The sequence below is a fragment of the Podarcis liolepis genome, assembly GCF_965112155.1.
Source record: "Podarcis liolepis genome assembly, chromosome: 5".
Classification (NCBI taxonomy): domain Eukaryota; kingdom Metazoa; phylum Chordata; class Lepidosauria; order Squamata; family Lacertidae; genus Podarcis; species Podarcis liolepis.
The window spans coordinates 32,197,863-32,221,340 of NC_139556.1; the positions used below are offsets into that span (position 1 = coordinate 32,197,863).

Consider the following 23,478-nt stretch of genomic DNA (forward strand, 5'->3'; position numbering starts at 1 on the left):
CGCTAGAAACAGTTTAGGAGCCTACCACTGGGGATGCACCACAGCTGTTCTCAATGGCACTCAGCTGAGTGGCAGGGGAGGTATAGGCAGCAGAAGCCCTCTTTTGACATCCTTCTGTCTCATCTGCTTCATTTCATTCACATTTGTGACATAATGTGCCTGTGAGTAGGTATCTCTGCATTTTATGGTCTGTAACCTCCTAAGATCCAGACTTGCATATGCTTTGCGTGCTCCTCCATTACTGGTACAGTTATCAAAGAAGAATTGAGTAAGTGTGTAAATTTAATGTTACCATCAATAATTTTTTTTATAGGCCAAAGTGCCAATGTTACATGTCCAGTCACTGAACAAGGAATGGGTTTCTGTGCTCTTTTCTCCCCTTTCTCCCCTTTGTTGCAAGTTCTGCCTTGTCTTTCCTGCTTTAGTGGTGGCTCAGCTTTAACTGCTGTACTGACACTAACTATGGAGTTTGTTAATTCATCTCCAACTGTGGTTTTGTAACCTGGTTAGAGTTGATGAATTGGGACGACAACGCTGGTGGGTTTAGATTAGTAATAATTATTTTACTGTTTTGCCTACCAATTTAAAAGAATCTGCAAGCTTTCAAACATGTAACACAGTGCAAACCAGTTAATCCTATTAATCTAATCCATCATCTCTGCAAAATGAACACTGAATTTGGGGTACAATCCTTTTTCCTGTCTGATGCTGTGCTCATGATTGGAGGAAGCTCTGTAGGACCTGACTTTACGCTCTTCACTTTAGCACATATGTATCTCTGTACATGAGCCATGAAGAGAAGGACATGGAGTTCTAGTGTGCCTTGAGGCAGGCATGGGTAACAAATAACCCTCCAGATGTGACTAACTTAGAGAGAGTGGTGAAGACACCAATAAAACAAAATTCTGGTAAATAAGGGTTGGTAGCAATATGCAGTCTTTAGAAGAAATCCAACACAGGGTCAGCACAGGATCTTTAGAAGAAATCCGACAGCAGGGTGTCTGCAAACAAATAACTGGCATCAGTGACTTAGATCCTTTCTGTTTGATCTACAAACAACTCAACCTGTTTTTCAGGTGATACGAAGAAGTAGTGATGAAGAAAAACTGCTCTGCTTGGTTCGACAGCGTGCAGGTCATCACTGCCAAAATGCCGTCATTGTGATACTTATTTTGGCTTGGGAGGGGATTCCTCATCTTCTGGCTGACACTCTATACAAGGAACTGACCCAGAGCCTCAGAAAATATGGCTGTCCAACTAGCCGAAGATGTGCACTAAACGAAGAGTGAGTGCACTCCAGAACACTGATATTTTGATGCATGAAAGTTTTAATTCTCACACATAATTTACTTCTGTGACTCGTAATTAGTCTTTTTAAGATTTCAGATTATAGCCCTAGTACATAAAACTTGAAAAAGTGTTATTTTGCAGTTGAGTAGGATGTAGCCAACTTTTAATTGCCAATTTGAGTATAGTGTGGGAGGACCAAAATGAGATTTCTGCTCCTCCTGTTTCCATCACTGGCAAAAAAAGAAATTACAAGAAGACAGGTGTGGTGTTTCCCTTCATTTTAATTTACTTGAGCCACATCTTGTTGTGCTGCTTCTGATGCTGTGAAGGAATCACAACCAAACCTATCAAGCATGATATCTTTCTCTAAATAGCTTAAATTATAAACTTAGTATATCCCATTAGAAGGTCAATTGACTAGGAACTCTCTTATACACAGTAATGGAAAAGTAACATTTATACCCAAATTGGTCATTATCAAAAACCGCTGATGAACTATGACATGTGTGTTTTTCCATTGTTCTGTTCAGAGATGTTTGGGGGTATGCATTTATAGAAGCTTGCTGCACTGCTGGCTGATTGCCACTTGTTTAAATCTTCCACAGTCGTACCTGCGCCTGTCAAGGCCTTGATCCAGAGACATGTGGAGCATCCTTCTCATTTGGCTGTTCATGGAGTATGTATTATAATGGCTGTAAGTTTGCCAGAAGCAAAGCCCCCAGGAAATTTAGACTTCTCACTGATGATCACAAACAAGTAAGTGTCCTCCCTGCCTTTCTCAAAATAATTTCTAATTTTACTTTTTAGGAACTAAAAGCAAAAGGGGTGCAGGGGTTTTTGCTAATTGGATCACTTGGGCATATACATTTATAAGCATTCAAGGTAGTGTGATACCTAATGTAATCTCCTCATTTCCCCCTCTCTATCCCTACTACATAGATTCTGTGTGAAGACTGAGCACCACGACAGTGCTGTTTGTGCCAAAGCACTCATACATTATTGGTTTACAGTACACCAAGGTCTTTCTTGACATCCCCCCCCCCATTTGTTTGCAGTTAACTTGCTGGCTCCTTCACCATTGCCATCCTTTCATGCCTCCAATAGCCCATAGCTGATTGTAGTTTATGTATGTGCCCTCCCAGATAGAAATTGAACACCCTCAAACATCTTCAAGGTATCAGGTTAAAGAACAGTTATTTCAGCCAGTGATTAGTTTTTATTTCCCATAGTCCCAATTTTTAAAAAAGTTGGACTACTTCATGCTTGCATAGGGGGCATGCTGATAGTGTGTGGCTTTGGTTTATTTTATTTTTCCCCAGTATTTCCCTGTATCTTGAGTGCCCCAGAGTGGCACACAGTAAACATTGAAAGCATTCAACATCAAAAAACCATTAAAGCCATATTTAGCTATAAACAAACTGAAACCCATTGTAAAATACAATAATGACAGGAAAAAGTTGAAAGTACAGTGAAAACCTTCTCCTTGTGCTAGTTATTCATCTCTTCCAAAATCATGGGTCTGCAGGTGTGTTTTTGCCAGTCATCTAAATGAAAACCATGTAGGGGAATAATGCACCTCAGAGAAGAGACTGTTACAAGTTTTGGGGCTATCACAGAGAAAACCCTCCCCTGTGTCCCTGCACTGTGAATTGCCTTTGGCAAGAGGGCCACAATAGGGACTCCTGTGCAATTCTTAATGAACAAGCAGGCTGGTGTGGGATGAGACGTTTTCAAATACTTATGTGCAGCTGAAGCAAGTGCTAAATTATATAGTTCTTATGTTAAGGATGAAAAAGATGGATCACTTTATAAATCTGTTTTCTGTTTCTGTCACTGTTTTTATTAGGTGTTATTTTAGCTAAATACTGAATATTGATCATTTTGCAGATGACATAAATCTAGGAAGTATAGCAATGCAAAAGCAGAAGAAGATAGATTCAAAGTACAGACAGATATGGATCATTTGAGCAACTGGACGGAGTGAGATGAGGTTTAATGTAAAGAAGTGTAAGATTGTTCTTTTAGGTAAGAATAGCACGTAGCATAGATTTATAAAGCCAGATATCTCTGTCGGCTAGAATGCAGTCAAAGAGAAATATTGGGTAGATAGCAACATTTTTGTGTGTGGGAGTTCATGGTATTGTGCATGCGTGTAAGAGCAACCAGATTTCTTCCGTCTGTTTTTTGCTGTAACAACAACAAAAACAGCAAAGAGTCTTGAAGCATTTTTAAACATTAACACCCTTATTATGGCTTGAGCTTTCCTGGATTAGTCTTACTTCATCAGATGCCGTCTTAATGCTTGTGCAACATGGGCATCAGTTGAGGGTGTCATGTGCACAAGGAGTGTCATCTGGGAATAATCCACGGGTGCAAAGAGGAATCCCTTGGGGTATATGTGTGGTTTTCCCCATCTCACAGAAGAGAGTGAGATTGCCATCACACTGGATCAGTGTCATGCTGAGCGTCTTGCAAATAAGTATGTTGCTTCAACTACTGAGCCACTACAAGACTAGCAAAACCTAAATGAAGTCGTAAAAGTGTGTCAACTTGGGGAAATGTGATTGTAATGAGCAGTCTGTACTGTTCAGTTAAGACAGAGAAGGCACTCGCCATTCATCATCATGCCTTCTGTTTTTAGTGTCCAGGCCATAGATTAATGTAGCCAGAATGTCACAACAAGGTTTTGGAGAAGTCTGCATGTTGAGATTTGCCGACGTATAAAAAATTATAGGGAGGGTAAAAAACTAGGGAAGGAATGAGGGAGACTCCAGTGAGAGCTAAGCATGCTCAGTGTTCAGGGATTGCTGAATGACTGATGATAGTAGACAAAAAACTTTTGGGGGGTGGGGAAGGAGAAACAAAAGGATATCCACTATGTGCTCAGAGAAATGTAACAATAGTTGTTTGGTCAAACCGATGTGCTTGCCATATTAGCATAGGTCTAAGTGAATTTTCTTTAAGCAAATGTAATGTTTTAATTTAAAACAAAACGGTTTCTTATTTTGTGTGTTTGCTTTTTCACTTATTTCCATCTCCCCCCATAGCCTTGGCTGTGAGCCAGAGGGCAGGATTCAGCTAAGTGGTTGCATTAATGGAAAGCAGCACAAGTCCCATTAGCACAACAGGACTGTCTCCTTGTCTCCTCCCCCATGCACTCCCACGCCCTCCCCAAATCTGCTTGGGAGTGCTGGGCAAACCGTGAGAACAGGGTGCAGGGAGAAGAGAGGGGAGATCCTTCCCTTTGACAAGCATTTCTGCTGCAATGATTGTGTTAAAGCATCACCGAAATCCACTCAGAGAGTTCTCTTACTTACCTCTCCTATTAACTCAGTAGGCAGCCTTATGTATCCTGCTGTCTCTTAATTTGAATCACTTTGCTCCCATCTGCAACATTAGGATGATTATAATTATGACCTACTTTACAGGACAGTTGTAAGTATTACTGAAATAATAGTCTGGTTTGCAAAACCAGACCATGGCTTAGAGTGAAGTCATGGGCTGCTTTGCTCTTCTCAGGTTATTTTGCTTATGTGCTTTGTTAAGCTATGTCATAGTTTGGCTTAGCATGAACCTGGGTCCATGGTTTACAAATTGTAAACCAGACAACAAATCTTGGTTACAGCTTGTTATTAGTCTGAAGAGAGCTAAACAGTGAAGCTGGTTTAGACAACACCCAAAGCCACACTGTGGCTTAGGTCAGTATGGTGCAGCCATGGTTTGGCACAATTTGACATGTGAACTAGTCTGTTGTGTGTGAAATGCTTGGAACACTCTAAAGCATCATAGAAACACTTTCATTATTATGTAGCAGGTTTCCAAACATGGTACTTGCTTTGAAGAAGAAATATATGTTTGTATTTTAATGCCAACGTGAACTCCCTTCCAACACCTCCATTAGATCTTTCTCTTGGAAATGGAAAGTGAACTTGGGATCTTTTGTGAACTTCTTTTAGTGCCAAGCAATTAATTTGCTGACTGCTTTTCCCTTCCTTTGAGCAACTCTCAAGAATGTTGCTATGTTTTGCCATTATGATAGCAAACTTACATGTGGGTTAGTAACCAAAACCACAGGAAGCTGACTAAATAGCGTACTGAATCTACGTTTGATGTTGCTTTCACAGTTTTACTAGTCTGCTTCTCAAGCTATAAAATGATATGATGACTCCTTTCCCTGTCTAGGAAGAACATCTCGAAAACAATTTGCAAACTTTAGCCACTGATGTTGCTCCACTGTATCAGAAACTAGCCCCTGATGCTTTTCAAAACCAGGTAAAATCAAGGAAACTCCATTATCTCTATTATGACAAATCATTGTTTTAATACTGGTGATGTAGAAAGAAAAGCTGCACAAGTTAGTTGAAGGCCTTTCGTTACCTTAACTGGCCTAGCTGAAAGAACACGAGGCTGTGATCCTATGCACACTTAACTGGGAGTATGTCTCATTAAACACTGTAGGACTTTCTTCTAGAAAGAAAAGCACTGCTGGTGTTACAGCTTTCAAATTCCTGCTGCTGTGTCCCCTGCTTACTAACAGGGTCAAAAAACTAATTGTTATATTATTCATCCTCATTGCCGATCAGTGTATTGCATGAAGTTTGGTAGATCAATAAATTCTGACAGATGTTGTTTTAATTAGATTGTAGATCTAAGGATTTTTAGCACAATTCTCATCAAATAAGTCATGCATTTTCTTTCATATTTAGCAATGCATAACAATGACAGTGTTGGCATGTCATGGTAAATCACTAACAAGTTAGCCGTGGTTAATGGTTTACCATGAGTGTGCAAATGGTTCTTACTGTAGTCCTCTCCTCTAGTGGGTTAGAGCAACAAACCATAATCCTTGGGAGTTATGGTTTGTTCTGCTCCAATCAAACCACGTTGTGAACACAAGGTTCGTTCTTGGAGTGTGCAAGTTTTGTTTTGTTGGAGCAAAACAAACCACAACCCCTAGTTTGGAAGTAATGCTAAGCCAGGAATTGTGGTTTTTAGTTCCTGATGGCTAAAGAAAGGGGCAAAAAAGGAGTGATCTCATACTTATGTGACCTTTGGTATTCCATGGCATGTAAATTGGGTTTATGTGTTCTCAGTCCAGTTGTTCACTTCAAATGAAAAATTGTCCCTGAAGCTGGTGGTGTTTGGTGAGATACAATGTTATGTCCAGATAAGATTTATTTGTATTTGTGGGAGGGCAGTTATTAATTTGTTTTTGTTTTATTATATATTTAGTGTTTTCATTTTGTATTTTTATGTTGTGAACCTCCCTGTGATCTTCGGATGAAGGGTGGTATACAAAATGAATGAATGAATAAATAATTTTTTATTTTATTTTTTAAAGGTGGAAAATGAGCACATGGGTCCTGACTGTCGACTTGGGATTAAGGATGGCCGACCTTTTTCTGGTGTCACAGCATGCATTGATTTTTGTGCTCATGCCCATAAGGATACACACAACATGCACAATGGAAGTACTGTGGTATGCAACATTATTGGGATTCAGTTTCCCAAGTGCTTGTTCATTTACAATTTATCTACTTGGCTTCCTTAGGTTGTTACTCTGTAGCTGTGAATGCACCCTTATTTCTAGACTAGTTTGTGTACTTAATTGTTTATGCTCTTCTTTACATTCTTGCAAAGTTTATCCAAAAAAGCCACGTTTATACAATGAAATAAAAAGCAATTCAGAGCTGCAACAAATGCAAGAAAAAACAAATAATTGGCTTCCTGCCCTAAATAGACCTCTAGTTCTTGGATATGTTGCAATCCCCTTTATAAAGCTGAAGTAATTTGCAAGGGGCGCTTCAAGTTGCCGTGGTTGAAAGTTAAAAGTTTTTATGGATTGATAGAGGTAAGGGAACCAAATCATTGCATGTGGAGAACAACTTCTGCAAGTGCAACAAAACTTCTCTCCCCTGTGCTGCCCAAAATCTGCTCCAGGGGTTCCCCACTTGTGAAAGTCATTAGATAGAAGAACTTTTTAAAGGTGAAAAGCAGCTGAGTAGATATGTGAATGATTGTGCTGTTAGTGTTTCTAAAATTGTGCAATGTTATTCAAACCATGACATGTGGGCTTGATGTTTGAAGGAGAGGGGAATTTCCTTATTTTTCACACAAGCACCCCAAGTAGAATAATATTCTGCATGCTAAAACATAAATATCACCTTTGCTAAAGTTGCTTCACTAACAAAGAAGTGATGCTTTATTATTCTCCCCCCCCCCCCGTTTTTCTGGCTAGGTTTGTACATTAACAAAAGAAGATAACCGCATGGTTGGGGTGATACCCAATGATGAGCAGCTGCATGTGCTGCCCCTTTACAAAATCTCACAAACAGATGAATTTGGCACAGAGGAGGGTCTGGAAGCCAAGATAAAAGCTGGGGCAATCCAGGTGCTTACTGCTTTCCCACGAGAAGTAAGAATGCTAGCAGAGCCACGTAGAGCGACGAAAAAGAAGAAAGCAGACTCAAAGAAGCAAACCTTAGCAGAGAAGAAGCTGTCTACTCCTGCAAAGGGAAAAAACAGAGTGCAGGAAAATACCAATAAAGCTTCAAAAAGTTTAGGTAGGTACAATAAACCTTGTTTCAAAAGTTACCTGATACTAGCAGAAATCTTGTTTATCAAAGGTAGGGCTGACTCTCAGAATCTGAAATCAACAATCAAGCTCTCAGTGTGTCTAATAAGTTAGGTATTGAGGGTGGGATGAAGCAAAATGTTAGCGCAATCAGAATCTCAAGCGTACATGGCAAGGTTGAGGTGCTATGTGGGTAAGTTGTTCTCAGATCCAGGAATTAGGGAGACGACCTGTTCTGGGTGGAGGAACAGGTGTCTAAAGGAACAGGTGTGCAGCTTGAGCAGTTCTTCTCGATTCAAAGCTGTTGTTAGAGGCCCAAGTGGCTTCAGAGGTGAGGAGTGCCTGTGCCCAGCTATGGCTGGTTTGCCAGCCATGGATGTTCCTGGATCAGCGACAGGCTGACATCAGTAATTCGTATTCTGACAGTCTCACAATTCTAAAGTTGCAACACCCTTTGCATGGGCTACCTTTGAAGATGGTCCAAAAGCTACAGCTGGTGCAGAATGCAGCTGGTAGATTGTTAAGTGGGGCACCAAGGTAGGATCACATGTAATTGATCCCTAAAGCACTGCCCAGCTTGCCTGTGAACTCCTGGGTCCAATTCAAGGTGCTGGTACTGACATACAAAACCCTGAATGGCTTCAAGGCCCCGTATTTAAAGGAGTTCTTCTCCCAATACCTTGCAGACCCATGATTTGAGACAGTTGAGGGAGGCCTTGCTCACTGTCCTGCCAACAATATGGCATCTTGTGAGGTAACACAAGGCAGGGGCTTCTAGATACTGCAATTGTGCATTTCCCTGCCTGTAAAAGTGTGTCTGACACCTGCATTGGCAACTTTAGGTGTCAACCGAAGACACCTTCATCTGAACTTCGGGGGCACAAATGGAATCTGGAGTCCAACAGTTTCAGTATCACCTGTTGCGCTACATTTTTTTTAGTATTAAAATGTAATTTTAGAAGTTTTGTTTTTTGTGGTGGTTGTATTTTAAAATTTTGTGAATCACCTTGGACGCCTACAGGAGGAAGGTTTCTATTAATGTTTTATTTTTATTTCTATATTGGTAAGTTGCTGAAGGCACTCAGCAGAAGATGACCAATGTTGACTCTGTTAATTTCTTATCCTGAAAAAGTACTGCATTTAGGTTGGGTAGAGCTACTAATAGTAAATTTTCACATGATATTTAGAGAATGTATACCTGTTGTGCATGTGAGCTGTGTCTGCTGGAGTTTGCAAGCCACTTCATCAGCTGAAATTTTAAAATTTCAGCCACTTCAGTAGGAAGTCCTTTTTAGTCAAAGGCAGGGTACTTTAGCACGTTTTGGATTCCCATATCTAACCAGTCTTCACATTTCCCCCACCCCTCCCAAAGACACACATGTGCTATTTCCAGCTCAGCTCTGACTGCTAAAACTCTTGCCCAGGATACAGCTGCCTCTTCTCTGCTGGAAACGATAAGCCTCCATTGAAGGGAAATTCATATTCTCACAATTAAGTTTGCTTTTTTTATTGACCAGCTACAGAAAAATGTACAGCTTTATATTTAAAACATTTTGTTCTTTTCTCCTTAGGGAGCAAAGCTAATTCATTGCAACCTGGGACAAAAATGGAGAGTGGTGATCACCTTTCTACAATAAAACACAATTCAGACACTACTAAAAATTGCTCTGTACTAAAGCAATATGCTCCTTCCTCCCCTTTAAAGCTGGATAGTTTACATTCTTGCTCTCCATTAACTCACAAAGCTGGTGGTATAATGCCAGTGAGTAATAATCAACAAGATTTTTCAACTCCCTACGGGTATTTGCAATGCAGTAGTAAGAAACCTCATGTGACACCCAAAGGTAAGATCTTTGATGTGTCCATCAGCGATCATACTGGAATTTTGCTGGATGAGAAGAGGAATGGGGTGCCCCCATTTCTTCAAGACCTTACTGTTTCAGAATCCACAGCCTTCAGAGATACCTTGCCCCACACACTTGAACAAGGAGTAGTCAGCAAGCAAAATTGTGAAATAAAGTTAGAAAACTCTCCTGCCTCACAGTTGGCTAGCTCTTGTGATTCCTCAGTGCCGTTAAATTCTCCAGAAGATATAGTCAGAAATGAAATTGGTTCTTCCCAGGAGTGTCCAATGCAAAAAGGTGGTTTCAAGAACCCAAATTGCGATTCTGCCACTGAGGATACACACCCAAGTTGCGAGCTCTTAAAGCGCACAGAGTCCGAAGAAAAAGCAGAGGAAATGTGGTCCGACAGTGAGCATAATTTTTTGGATAATGACATAGGTGGGGTAGCTGTAGCACCATCACACGGCTCCATCTTAATTGAATGTGCACGCCGTGAGCTACACGCCACAACTCCGATTAAAAAGCCGAACCGGAATCATCCCACACGGATATCGTTAGTCTTCTACCAACACAAAAACTTAAATGAGCCAAAACATGGGATAGCGCTGTGGGAGGCAAAGATGGCCGAGAGAGCAAAGGAGAAAGCAGCGGAAAAATCAAGCACTGAAAATACCAATGTACAACCCAATGACAGGAATGTGCACCAGGCCAGTGCCACGAGAGAGATTTTCTATGAAGACAATGAATTCAACCAAATTCCATCGCGCCGAGCATTAACAGTAACTCATGATAACATCATAACGGTGTCTACTTATGCCCTCACTCGAGTTGCCGGGCCGTATAACCATTGGGCATAAGTTTTTATAGCAACTGTACAACCTTGCCTTGGGAGCAGTGTTACACAATAATCCCTAAAGGTGCTGTTAAAGAACAAAGTCTTGTATGGTTTACTCTTTGTTCATCTCAACCATTTTGAAGGCTGAGGTAAAAAAAATGATTTTTTTCCTTAAACTGTGACTTTATATATTTTAACATCTGGTGATTTTCAAGCACATTTTAAGCAAAAAAATATATATATGTATAGTTAAATGATTTTGGCTAGGTTATTAATCCTGATTGAATTATTCAGTTTATTACCTTTTGGAATTTATACTTTGGTGCTTTGAATTGTCTGTTTACTACAAATGGGCTTTTTATAAAGATTTTAACATACTTCAACTTTTATGATGTAAAATCAATTTAGACAGTATTAGCTATACACAGCTCTTGGTGCTCAATCACAAGAAACAGTTAAAGATAAGCTGATTTTTTTTTTCCTTCATGGTGCCATTGCTCCGACAGCTTCCAGTCGTTGCTGTGAAGCCCAAGTTAAGGATAACAAACCAATGATGATTTATCTTTGTGCAGATCTTTCATGTCTGTATAGGTTTGTGTGTGCACGTGTATGGTCCACACACATCCACACACAAACAGTATCACTAGTGATGGTTGGAGGTTGTAACCTGTAAATATATATATTTAAAAGCACTTTCTATTTTTAAAGTTAACTTGAAATAGTATAAGGATCACATTTGTCTAAGGTTTCTACATTCTCTACCAAGAAATCGTTATTTTTCTTACTGTGTAGAGTTCCATACTGCTACAACAACAGTACACATATACACATATACTAAGAATATTTGGTTTTTAGACTCTTCCCTCACCCCACCTTTTTCCCTTGAAATTTTTGGTTTGTTTCAGTTAATAAAACAGAGAGTTCAGATTTGCAAATATGAGCTTAAGGATCATTTTGTCTATACCTGTATTGCTACGGTGTTTTGTTGTCAGAATTGATTTGCTGTAGTTTGTTTCAGCAATAAGTGCATGTGTGTCTTTCATGCAGAGCATTGCAAGCTACACGTGACAACCAAATGTTCCTAGAGTCTTGGGGGTAGAACTGTTAATTGCATCAGCAACTGCCCTCCTAAAGTTGCCTTATTAACATTCTGGAAAGTAGGACTCTAAAATATTTACAAGAGAAATTTGCGGTATTGGCTGTTTTATAGTATATTTGAGTTCATTAAATCTTCCAGAATGTTCACCAGCTGTTAGCTGTCAACACATGAAGGGTTTTATAAACATTCAGTCCAACCCAGTGTGTGATTACTGAGAACTTAAGTCTACTTTGTCATTGGGTTTTTCTCCCAGGTAGAAAATTGTAGGATCACAGGCTCATTCTAATTTCCACACAGACTTTGCACAAAAGAGGAACCCATAGCATGCCAAAAGTCGCACGTTCAATCCCTGGCATCTCCAGCCAAAAACAAGGTCTCAAGTAGGCAGAAGTTTGTATTGTGCTATGTCTCCATTTTGGGGCCCAGCTGCATTATAACTTTTGTTGAGACGCAATTGCAGTGACACAAAACAGAAATATGATCTTGCCTCAACCAAAAACAAAACTAGAGAAAAGTGCACAGAAATAATTTTAAATCTCAGTTAACTTGATGTGCAAACTAAAACAAAATATTATTGATAGTCAACAGACAGTAGATAACACTGATAAATCTGACAACATGGTGTGGGGAGGGTATCCAAGACTTAAATGTGTGACAGTCTCAAAAAGTTTTCCTTCTGTAAGAAATTATACAAAATATAAAAGCAAAGCCACACCAGCAGAATGTAAAAAACCTCAAACTAGTTCTGGTTGTCACAACTCAAACAGCAGCTGTAAGAGGGCAACTCCTTTATGAGGGAAGGTTACAACACTTCCAAGTTTTTGAGTTACGGAAAAAGGTGATAAAGAGGACAATATGATGTTGTTGTTTAGTCGTTTAGTCGTGTCCGACTCTTCGTGACCCCATGGACCAGAGCACGCCAGGCACTCCTGTCTTCCACTGCCTCCCGCAGTTTGGTCAGACTCATGTTTGTAGCTTCGAGAACGCTGTCCAACCATCTCGTCCTCTGTCGTCCCCTTCTCCTTGTGCCCTCCATCTTTCCCAACATCAGGGTCTTTTCCAGGGAGTCTTCTCTTCTCATGAGGTGGCCAAAGTATTGGAGCCTCAGCTTCAGGATCTGTCCTTCCAGTGAGCACTCAGGGCTGATTTCCTTAAAAATGGATAGGTTTGATCTTTTTGCAGTCCATGGGACTCTATAAAGAGTCTCCTCCAGCACCATAATTCAAAAGCATCAATTCTTCGGCGATCAGCCTTCCTTATGGTCCAGCTCTCACTTCCATACATCACCACTGGTAAAGACAATATGATAGAGGTGCATATAAATTCACACATCTGTCATGCCCCCCTCCCCTCTTATACACAGTGCATAGTTAAATTATGGGATCTGATGTCATAAGATGTAATGATGACCACCAGCTTGGATGGCTTTGAAAGGAGATTGGACAAGTTCATAGTGCATAAGGCTCTGTGGCTGCTAGGCTTGATGGCTGTGTACTCCCTTTGCTGCCAGAGGAAGGATGTCTCTGAATTCTGTTACTGGGGAGCACAAGTGGGGAGAGTGTTTTTGAACTTTAGCTCTGCTTGGGGGCCGATCACTGTGAGAACAGGATGCTGGACTAGATAGACCTTTGGTCTAACCCAGCAGGGCTCTTCTTAAATTATTGCATTGTTTGTGTTACCAGTTGTTCAGGAGGAGCCATCATGATACATACCTGGATGCCAGCTCATTCTATCCATGTATTGAAAATATTAGTAAAAAAGAGAATAATCACATACAGAACCTGTTCTGTATACACCACATTTAAAATGTTTCTCATGCGCTATAGGGTAGGGGTGGCTAAGCACACCAGTTCAAGGGCCTGATTCAGTCCACCATGCAAGTTCCCACCTATTTTGGCAGCAGGAAAAGAAAAGACAGTGTTGAAGTGCCCAGGAGGTGGACTGTCTGCCTCTGTGTGTGCATGCACGCACATGTGCATTTATGCATGCAAGCAAGGGGGGCGTGACACTCATGGCTGGCTTGAGGATTCAAAGGGATGGCTGAAGTGAATGTAACCCAAAATAAAATAAAATAAAATAAAATTCAGCCACCCCTGCTAAAGTGTATATAATACCCAAATAAGGTCCAGAAAAGTAAATCCAAATACACTGCCAGGCAAACACGTAACAAATCTCTTCCCAGTTGGGCTGGAACTCCCTAGATAGGACAGTTTTCATGTGTATGCATGTGGTTCCTCCTTAGCAACAACTGGTACCACAAACATTGCAAGAATTCAAACCCTTTAGTTTCTGGTTTTATAATAGTTTGCTGGTATGGCTTTGTTTTTATATTGTTGTACATTGTCCTGCTAAAAAATCTTCTGAAGTTAAAATGCACTTTGGTCTTTAACGCATGAACACACTCTCACTCTCACTCGTTACATTATGAGGTTATCAGTGCTATCTACAGTCTTTTGACTTGATAAGTTTTTTGGTTTAGGTTGCATATGTAGTTCAAACTACACATTAGGTCTGTACACTCCCCCCCCCTTTTCAGTTTCTTATTCATCCAGCACGATTGCAGTGTGACAAATAAAGTCTGCTTTGTATGCTCTCTTAAGGCCATGTACGTTCCCAAACATTATAGATGCAGGTACAATTTCAGCCACACACAGGAACTGTGAACGCTTGGTCCTACAGGGCAACTTCCCATTTGTAAAGCTTATGCCAGAGCTTACTGATTTCATCCTTGAAGCATGGTTGCTGAACTGATTGGTTTGCTTAAGAGCCTTGAATAGGCATAAACCTGCTACAAAGCTTTCACGTTAGAAGCAATCTTGGCAAATATCTGAAATCTCTTAGATAGTAATGGCCCACACTGCTCTTCTAGTAGCTCTGACAAGGAGCAAAGCTGGAAAAAAACCTTCACATTTCTAGCAACTAGTTTCAGATTTTTAGGTGACCAGATTTTTAGTCCTGGAAGAAGGACATTCAGATTCCTAGGAAGCAGCATCTAATTTCTGGTGACTAGATGCCAGGGATTTCATTAACTGTTGGGAATGCCCAGACACAGGGGTTACTAACAGGTCAAATAGATGGGTGCCACAGGGCACTGAATGTTCTCAGAACAACTGATGGTGCAGTACTGATGAAGGAATGCAGATGGGACTGATCGCACCTACTTGAATAGCAAACCTATGTAAAAACAGGTTACAGCCCATACATAGATTGTGTGAATTGCACCTTAGAAATGATTTACCTTTTCATGACAATGCATCGTAAATTAAACATTAGGTGTGATAGACACTCCAGATCTGGAACACTATAGCATCCAACTCCTTTTCTCTATTCCCCCCTTTAATTTTAGTTCAATTGACTAAGCCAACCACAATCAAAATATCAGCCTTGATAAGGATCATGCTTATCAAGGATCAGCAGTTTACATTTTAGAGATGGGGAATTTTTTTGGTATGGACCTGTCAGCTCAAATCAGTGGGCTCTGAATTATCATGTTTTGTATGAGCAATGGTTGCAGGCCATAAGGGTAAGCTTTTTGGTTACACTTGTGATTCTCCACCGTGTACATAAATTCCACAGGTCTAACCAGAGCTTGAAGTTTTACTGATAACATACTTGATATTGTAGTGGTGCTGTAACAAATAATGTCTAGATCCTCTAGACATGGTGCTTTTGTTTTTTTAAAATGTCTACCATGGTTGTGTGTACAATCTGAAAATCTTTTTGGTTTGGAAAAAAATACATATATGTGAATTCTTCAGTTTACCCTTAGTTGCCTATGATTTTGGTCGTACAGAAATGTAAACGTGGAATTCATCCCAATTATATCACTGCAGCTACTTTTTAAAATGTTAGATGTGTATGCCAATCCAGGGATTAAAGAGCATTGGAAGAGAACTGAAATTCCCTCTCCTGCACTCATGGGGCTCCTCCATTTCTCCATCTTTCAGATTATCATCACTCTCAATAGTCGAGAGAACTTGTTAGGCAAAGTGGGGAGCAAGAACAGAGTGTTTGGACAACATCTGGCTCCTGCTTCTCACACATACACCAATGTGATTGGTGTTATATTAGTGATTAAAACTGTTGTCAAGTTATCCAGATCTGGTACAGCAGCACTATGTATAAAATGGGTGCTAGATGCAGGGGCCCCTTTCTCCTCTGCCCGGTTAACAACTGGTGTCCTTAAAATCAGTGGTAATTTAGCAAACAGCAAGTCCCATTGATTTCTGTGGGGCCCAAGTAAGCCGAACTTGTTCAGAGTTGTGGCTCTAATCTATGATCCTGCAAACCCTGGAGGGGTTTTATGAACATATCTGAGAGTGTGCCAGCATGATTGCATTTTAGATTATATCCCCATACCTACCACTCAGCAATGTTGGTCACATGGCAATGCCATTCAGACCATTTCCCCAATCTTTACGCCCATTGAATCAGCTGGAATTATAACATTCTTATAAAGTGTATAAGAAGAGCGAGATTTCAACCCAGTCATTCTATTTTTAAAGCAAACAAACTTTGTAAAAAGAAAAAAAAAAACACCCATATGCTGCATTTTTGTTAGTTCAAAGATTATGATTAGTTCAAACAGAAGAAATGTAGGGATTGTAAATAATCTAAAGTCAATATTATACCATCATTTTGTACCAGCAGTTTTCTGCTTCTTGAATATCTATAAACATTAAATTGTTATGGTATTTTTGTGTGCCTTAGATTTGCATTTTGAAATCTGTATATTTTTTGTGAGCCTAAAAGTTATTAAAAATAACAGCTGTTTATACAGTAAATAGGGTTGTGAATTCCTCCAGCTACTCATCTGTGCAAGGCTGGGGTTTTTTTAGTATCGCTGTCTATACAATCTTTCTGCAAAAAGGACTTTCCTGAAAGGGTTACCAGCTGCTTATATAGTCATACCTCGTGTGTGACTTTCAGGTTTCGCCGCTCACGCATGTGCAGACACACAAAATGATGTCACGCGCATGCGCAGACGCGTCGAATCGTGGCATGTGCAGACGCGGATTGCGTTCTGCTCATGTTGCGAAGGAACTCCGGAACGGATCCCGTTCACAACCAGAGGTATCACTGTATAGGGAACTTTAATGTCACTCTGCCACAGTTTTACCCAGTTCAGAAATTTAAAGAAAACCCAGCTTACAATGCTACTATAGCAAGAACATCTTTGTTCTTGTAAATTTTGCTGTGTAAAATTTGCAGTGTACACATTACTACAGATACATTGATGAATGAATTTCCCTGTGATTCTTGGTAAACACTATACCACACACACGCTTTAAGTAAAGTTAGATGGTTTAACTAATAAACAGCACCAAAAGCTTAAGATCAGGATAAAAGGTAAAGGTAAAGGACCCCTGACAGTTAAGTCCAGTCGCAAACGACTCTGGGGTTGTGGCGCTCATCTCGCTTTACTGGCTGAGGGAGCTGACGTTTGTCCACAGACAGTTTTTCCAGGTCATGTGGCCAGCATGACTAAGCCGCTTCTGGTGAAACCAGAGCGGCAAACGGAAATGCCATTTACCTTCCCGCCGGAGCGGTACCTATTTATCTATTTGCACTTTGACGTGCTTTTGAACTGCTAGGTTGGCAGGAGCTGGGACCAAGCAATGGGAGCTCACTCCGTCGCACCGACCTTCCGATCAGCAAGCCCTAGGCTCAGTGGTTTTAGACCACGGTGCCACCTGCGTTCCTAAGAGCAGGATAGACCCATCCAATTAGGATATCTCTTAACATCTCTGGTGAACTGCATAGTTTTGACATGGCTACTAGTGGAAAATGTATTGTTCTATTTGGAGAAGAAAGCAGGTTTTAAAATGACAATGCTAAATAGGAAAACCATATGTATTTAAAATGTAACTTATCAACCTGATGCTAAATCCATTACTTGGAAGTCCCACTGATTTTAATTAGTCCTGTTAATTTCATTGGGCTGTCCTTCCATATAATGAGTTTAAGATGGAAGTGCATGATCCTTTTTAGCAGCTAATAAAACTTCCTTAGATTCATCAGGTTACCAAAACATTTAAAATATATTATTGAAATTAAGAAATAAAAGTGTTTAATCTGATTTCAGTGGTATATTTTAATTATTTTTGAATAAATTTATGAAATACTCTTGCTTATTACTGTTACACATAGATACAATGTAGCCAACTACATTTTTATAATATCTGATTTAACTGCAGTTTTAATAGCAGATGGTATCAACCATGTATGCGGTGTGCAAATTGGCAACTACTTACTGTATATACAGCTGTGTGCTATTTATTGTAGCATTTCAGAATATTTATCATTTTTACATAGAAATTGATGTAATTTTGTGAATGAGCTTATAGCTACAAAGGTTTGTAATACTATTGTCTTGTAATAGTGATTCTTTGGGGCTGTAACAAGCAGCAAAATCTTCAGACTGCTGTAGCAACACAAATCCCTTTTTAAAGCAGTTTAGTCTAAGATTCTCCCTATTGCTTTCATTGGTGACCTTCCATGCTAGCTAGTTCAGGAGCCTAGAGACAAGGAAATGAAAGGAATGGAATGGTAAAAGATGCATGTTTTCCTTGATTTGCTATAACTCCTATTGATCAAATTATCAGTGGCTTTGGCTCTGTAAAGTGCTTGAGATACATATATCACATTTTGGTCCTGTGAATTGTGGTATTTTGTTCTATTAAATTCCTAGCTCATCCAACCAACCTCTCATTTAAAAAATGTTATTGGCAGTAAAGTAAGGTTTGTACATGGTGTATAGTTGGCTGATTTGTTAATATGGGGAGGGTCTCAGGTGCATAAATTCTGTGTGTTCTCCTTTACTAGTTCAGACTAGGAAGCTTAGAGCCTAGCTTTACCATGCTCTACAAAAACTCTGCTTGTATTATCAAGTCTCTCCATTGATTTTTTTTTGCTTTTACTGCTATCTTGCTTAAGGTTCCACAAACTGTTCTTGCTACCTTGGTGCACCCTTAAACTTCCTACTTGAAAGCATCCCTGCATCAGCAACAATCTGAATTAAAAACAGGATGCTATCTAGAACAGGATTTCTTAAAACATGAAATTCGGGACTTGCAGTTGGGTCACCTAAATGTGTAAAAAAGAGACCCACTTTCCCACATAATCATTCTTCTTTGATTTGCTACAGACAGTTACTATGAAAAGTGTTCTATGTTCCTGGAATGTTGAAGGTCAGTACTTAGAGATCTTCTTAGCCTCCTCCCCCAAGGAAGCAGCTAACAAGGATCTTAACAGAAGCACTATATGGTGACTGACGATCCTTCAAAATCAGGCAACTGTTGGTGGTTTTCACTAGCTGCTGTTACTTTGTGGTGTCTGGTTTTTCTACAAATTATACTGAGCTTGTGCTTGCAAAAATTAGTGTTTAAATCCCTTGAAAGTTAATGGAGTTAAGTTGCTCGTGAAATTGATTTCAGTGGGATTTAAGTGCAATCATCATTCCCTTGATTGGAGCCCATATATGTTAACTTTTCTGTATCTGAGTGGCTCCTTGAATACCCCCATTTTTCTGTGTTACCCTCTGTATAGATCAGTACATAAAACTGTGTCTTAGCATAATATTGTAATAGCAGTGACCTCTATATTGTTAATGATTACAGGAAGCTAATTATGATGGGTAACTGACTGGCTAAGTTGAGCTTGTTAACGTGGTCCTCCTACTTTTAAGGCATAGAGACTTCTGTTACAATTTTATTTGAGTCCACATCAAAAATATAAGACCAGAGAGTGCCACTAGCCTGGTTTGTACATCACACTAAGCCCAACCCATAGCTTAACCCAAACTCATGGGTACTAGGATAGGAGACTGCGTTTGCTGCTCCATGCCAAGCTAAATGGTGATTTGGCTTAGCAGGTTACCCAAAACTGGGCTCATGCTTTAGTTTTCTCCAGACATTTGGTCTGGCTTAATGTGATGCACAAACTAGGCTCACTTGGCCAAGAACAATGTTCCCCACCCCTGCCCCAAATTAGTGGCTTTGCAAGTAGATCCTTTATGAAATAATCAAAAGCTGCCAATCTTGCAACAACATGCCACCAGTGTAGACAAGCTCCCTTTATAGAAAACTTAGGCTAGCTCAAGTCCAGGCTTGATGAGCAGGGAGTAAGCTTAACTGGGTCAGAGTTCTACCAGGAGCAGAGCACACCCTGGGATCCCTTCCCTTGAGTTCCGCCAAAGCAGTCCAGCTCTGCTTTTCCTAGAGGGGTTGGCAGAGGACTACCATATCTCTTTGTTAGAGAAAGATATGGAAGCTCACTGTTGTTGCACACAAAGTCCAACATAATGCCAGGCACTATTTAAAAAGAGGTTGCTATAACTCACTTAGCCCTACAGTTACCTGTATGTTACCATAAGGCTGTATCATCCCAGTAACTAGACAACTCCCTGACTTCAGAATTGTACAGCTAACCGTGGTCCTGACCATGCCAGGAGAGTATTGCTAGCAGCCAAGGCAAACATGACTTTTGCTGGGAGAGTTACTGGCAATGCGCTCCATCAACATGGCAGACATCACTGCTGTACCCAACCCCTGAGCCACAGAGTCATAGTTAAGTGGCTCTTGAGTTGTCCCTTTCAAAGTCAGGTAATTGAAGAACATCTTTTAAGAGGTATGGGAGGCTTCTTGTCTACCCAAAAGCTTACCACAATAAATCAGTTTTCACCCTATAAACAGATGTATTCTCCACATCTTCATCTTACTCCCCTTTTAAGTGTAATTAACCAAGTGTTGTATATTGATAGAATTTAATTAAACCTTCAAAAATTCACATCACACACACAAAATGGTGCTGTTGCAGCTTTACGTAGGTCTCCATGACTACCACAAGTACTGTTGCAGCATGAAAAAGTGTTCTCTAATGTAATGATCTTCAATTTAATGAACATAAGCCTCTTCTCAAAAGCTGAAAATAAAGACGGATTTTCATTTATAAACACCAGTTCTTTATGTCCGTCTTGCAGGGTGAAATGGGCATTTGGAGTATAAATGAAAAACATTCTTCCAAGGGAACAAAAATAAAATAAATCAGTTCTGCAATCAATCAAGGATTCTTTCTTTGAAGTTTTTCTTTCTTTCACTACAGGCCAAGTAACAACAATTATGTGTTGGTTTCAGTTTTGAAAATCTGAGGCTGAAGCTAAGCAGATCGGGCTCTGGTCAGTGCTTGGGTGGGTGACTCCCTAGGAAGCATATTCAGTATCTTGAGTTCCGTAACAGAATAAAAATGGGATATTAAAATAAACATATTTTTATTATCCAGAACATAGGTTTGCAGCTGTAGACATACCTTACCCAATTCTTTCTGTAAGAAAAAACAGGGTGACTGATTTGTTCCATGGGATGGTAGGAGTCATAATACTAGCAGAATGTGGTAAGACTGAATCATTTCAGCATTTGGCAAGTGTTTAATTGAACAGCTATGTTACACACTCCTTGACCTGCTGAGATAGCATTAATAGCATTTTACCCAACTTCATTCCCTGTTGCAAATCAAACAGCATTCGTAGAAGGTAATTTTCAGTTAATTCTAATAACAGTGGTAGTTAACACGTGTTCACAAATAACTATAGGATTGACACCTTAACATGGTGATGCTAGAAAACAAAATAAATTGCCCAAACCTGTAGTTGTGATATGTAAAAGTTCACAAATGAAGGATTTATAGCCAATTATGTGATTGGAACTCTAGGAAGTGGCTATTTCGTTTGTCTATAAGCAAATTAGCAATTTGCTCAACTGTTTCTATGTGCAGGCCATAGTAGCCATCATTTCAGAACCTCAAAATGTAATAATGAAATTGAGCAAAAATCTACTAGTTGTCTAAAAATAGTTTCATTTAGCAAACAGCACTATGAATGAGAATTAAAAGTTGTAGTGGCATAGGCTGCAAATACAAGCTGGCTTGAGAGGCACCTGAAATGTTAGGGTAATCAAAGATCATTTAAAAAGAAGCCTAGTGTTACAATGTTATGTAGCTACAGACACGCTTTAATTAAGCAATTATGATAGTTGGGTTTCTGCTATATAGTATATCAATATTTAATAAATGTTTGCAGTTTAGCAAGACTATACAATGTTCTTGCATTTGTGAATGCCATTTTAGAGTTATAGCAAAACATGGCAGCTTTGAGATTCTGTCTGTTGTGTCCTTCAATGCTGAATGTAGCTAGTGCCCAAGATGTTGAAGCCAGATAGGCTGGTAATGCTTTGTAAAATATTACAAATCTAATGTTCATTGTAGTTGCAACAAAACATTTTGATGTTAGACATTTTAAGACCTTATAGTTCCAGTTTTTGAAGTGCTGTCTTTTTTTTCTTTTTTAATAAATCTTCACATTGCAAAAATATGTCAGAAGTACAACTGTGATCTAGAGGACCTTCTTGCCTCAAGTTTCAAAAGTAGCTTGATCAGGAGAGTAGAGGAGTTGGAGGAATGCTGTTTAGAAAAGCAGAAATGCTGCTGTGTGAATAAAGGGGTTTACTATATTATGGCTATGGTAATCAGAAATCAAGGGTGCAATCTAGTAAAAGCTGCAGTCTTAGGCATATTTATTCAGAAATGTACCACTGAATTAAATTAAGTAAATTTAAGAATGCAGTTATGCAATCTAATCCAGGAAATGTTTACTCATAACTAAATTCTACTGAGTTCAGTGAGGATTACACGGGAGTAAATTGTGCACAGGACTACAGCCTTGGTGTCAATAAAATCAGTGAGGTTATAGAATAACTTTATGCATATCTACTCAGAAGCTAGCCCCATTGAGTTAAAAGGTGCTTTCTTCCAGCTAAATGTGCGTAGGCTTAAGCATGTTTGTTTGGAAGTGAATTAGATTGTGTTCAGTGGGACTTCCTTTCTAGTATGCTTCTGACTAAAAATGCATAATCAGGTTGCATGTCCCATTGATTTCGTTAAGAATTAGTTGTGACTAATCTCACCGGATTGTATCCAAAATGTAATACATAAAATAATCACAGCAGACATGTTCAAATATTCAGTTTCAGTAGCCTAAAAACAAAAATAGGAAAATGCATTATGCTCAAGCAGAAGAAACTTGAGCTGTTGTTGACTAATATTCCCTGTATTGTATTGTTTCTTGTGTGTAGTGTATTGTTGTTTTTTTAAACTGGGGTGCATACAATATTTATTTTTCAACAGATATAACTTTGATTTTGGTGGATTTTCCCTCGAACATTCTACTGTATTTAGATGATCTAGTGGTTGAAAAATGAAAAGGCAAATACATTTTTATCATTTACCATTATTTTAAGTTACTAATAAATGGGAGGAAAGCACTTCACTATTTCACAATACTTACAGGAAAAGGGATTAAAGCTACTTCATTTCATTGGGTGGGGGAAAATATATTTGAATATTCTCTGCAGACAAGGGAACGCTTACCAGCAGTACTTGAAGACGTAAGTTTTGACTGCATGTTACTTGAAAGATCTTACTAAGCTACTCTTTTTGGTGCACAGCAGTTGTTGTACATTATTTCATGTTTATGTAGCAAGATGCATTTAAATTGTATTGAAACATATGTGTAAAAATTATTGTTGTGGAGATGGTCTGTTCTGGTTTTTTGTTTTTGTTTTTCTTGGTTTTTTTCTTGTATGTGTCATATCTGTTTAAACTTTTAAATGTTCCTTTAAAAATGTCCTAAAAAGGCAAGATAAATTGCTGTCATTGAAAATATATTTTAAATTTTTGTCATGATTTTTTTTCCAAAAAAAAAATATTATTACAAAGTGTATCATTTCTGATAACACAGAACATTGTGGATGGTTTCAAATAAATTTTATACTTCTATTTTGCA

At 39.3% G+C, this 23,478-nt stretch overlaps 1 protein-coding gene across 2 annotated transcripts in view; it reads left to right on the top strand.

The window, feature by feature from the left end:
• The window catches only part of TET1 (tet methylcytosine dioxygenase 1), an 83,860-nt gene extending 60,382 nt beyond the window's left edge, over window positions 1-23,478 (top strand). For both annotated transcript variants that reach the window (XM_083505704.1, XM_083505703.1), the window contains 6 exons: window positions 1,077-1,285; window positions 1,896-2,046; window positions 5,473-5,562; window positions 6,632-6,769; window positions 7,529-7,853; window positions 9,436-23,478. In XM_083505704.1, coding sequence (XP_083361830.1) covers window positions 1,077-1,285; window positions 1,896-2,046; window positions 5,473-5,562; window positions 6,632-6,769; window positions 7,529-7,853; window positions 9,436-10,565 — 2,043 coding nt within the window. In that variant the 3' untranslated portion in view covers window positions 10,566-23,478. The remainder of the gene's footprint in view (window positions 1-1,076; window positions 1,286-1,895; window positions 2,047-5,472; window positions 5,563-6,631; window positions 6,770-7,528; window positions 7,854-9,435) is intronic.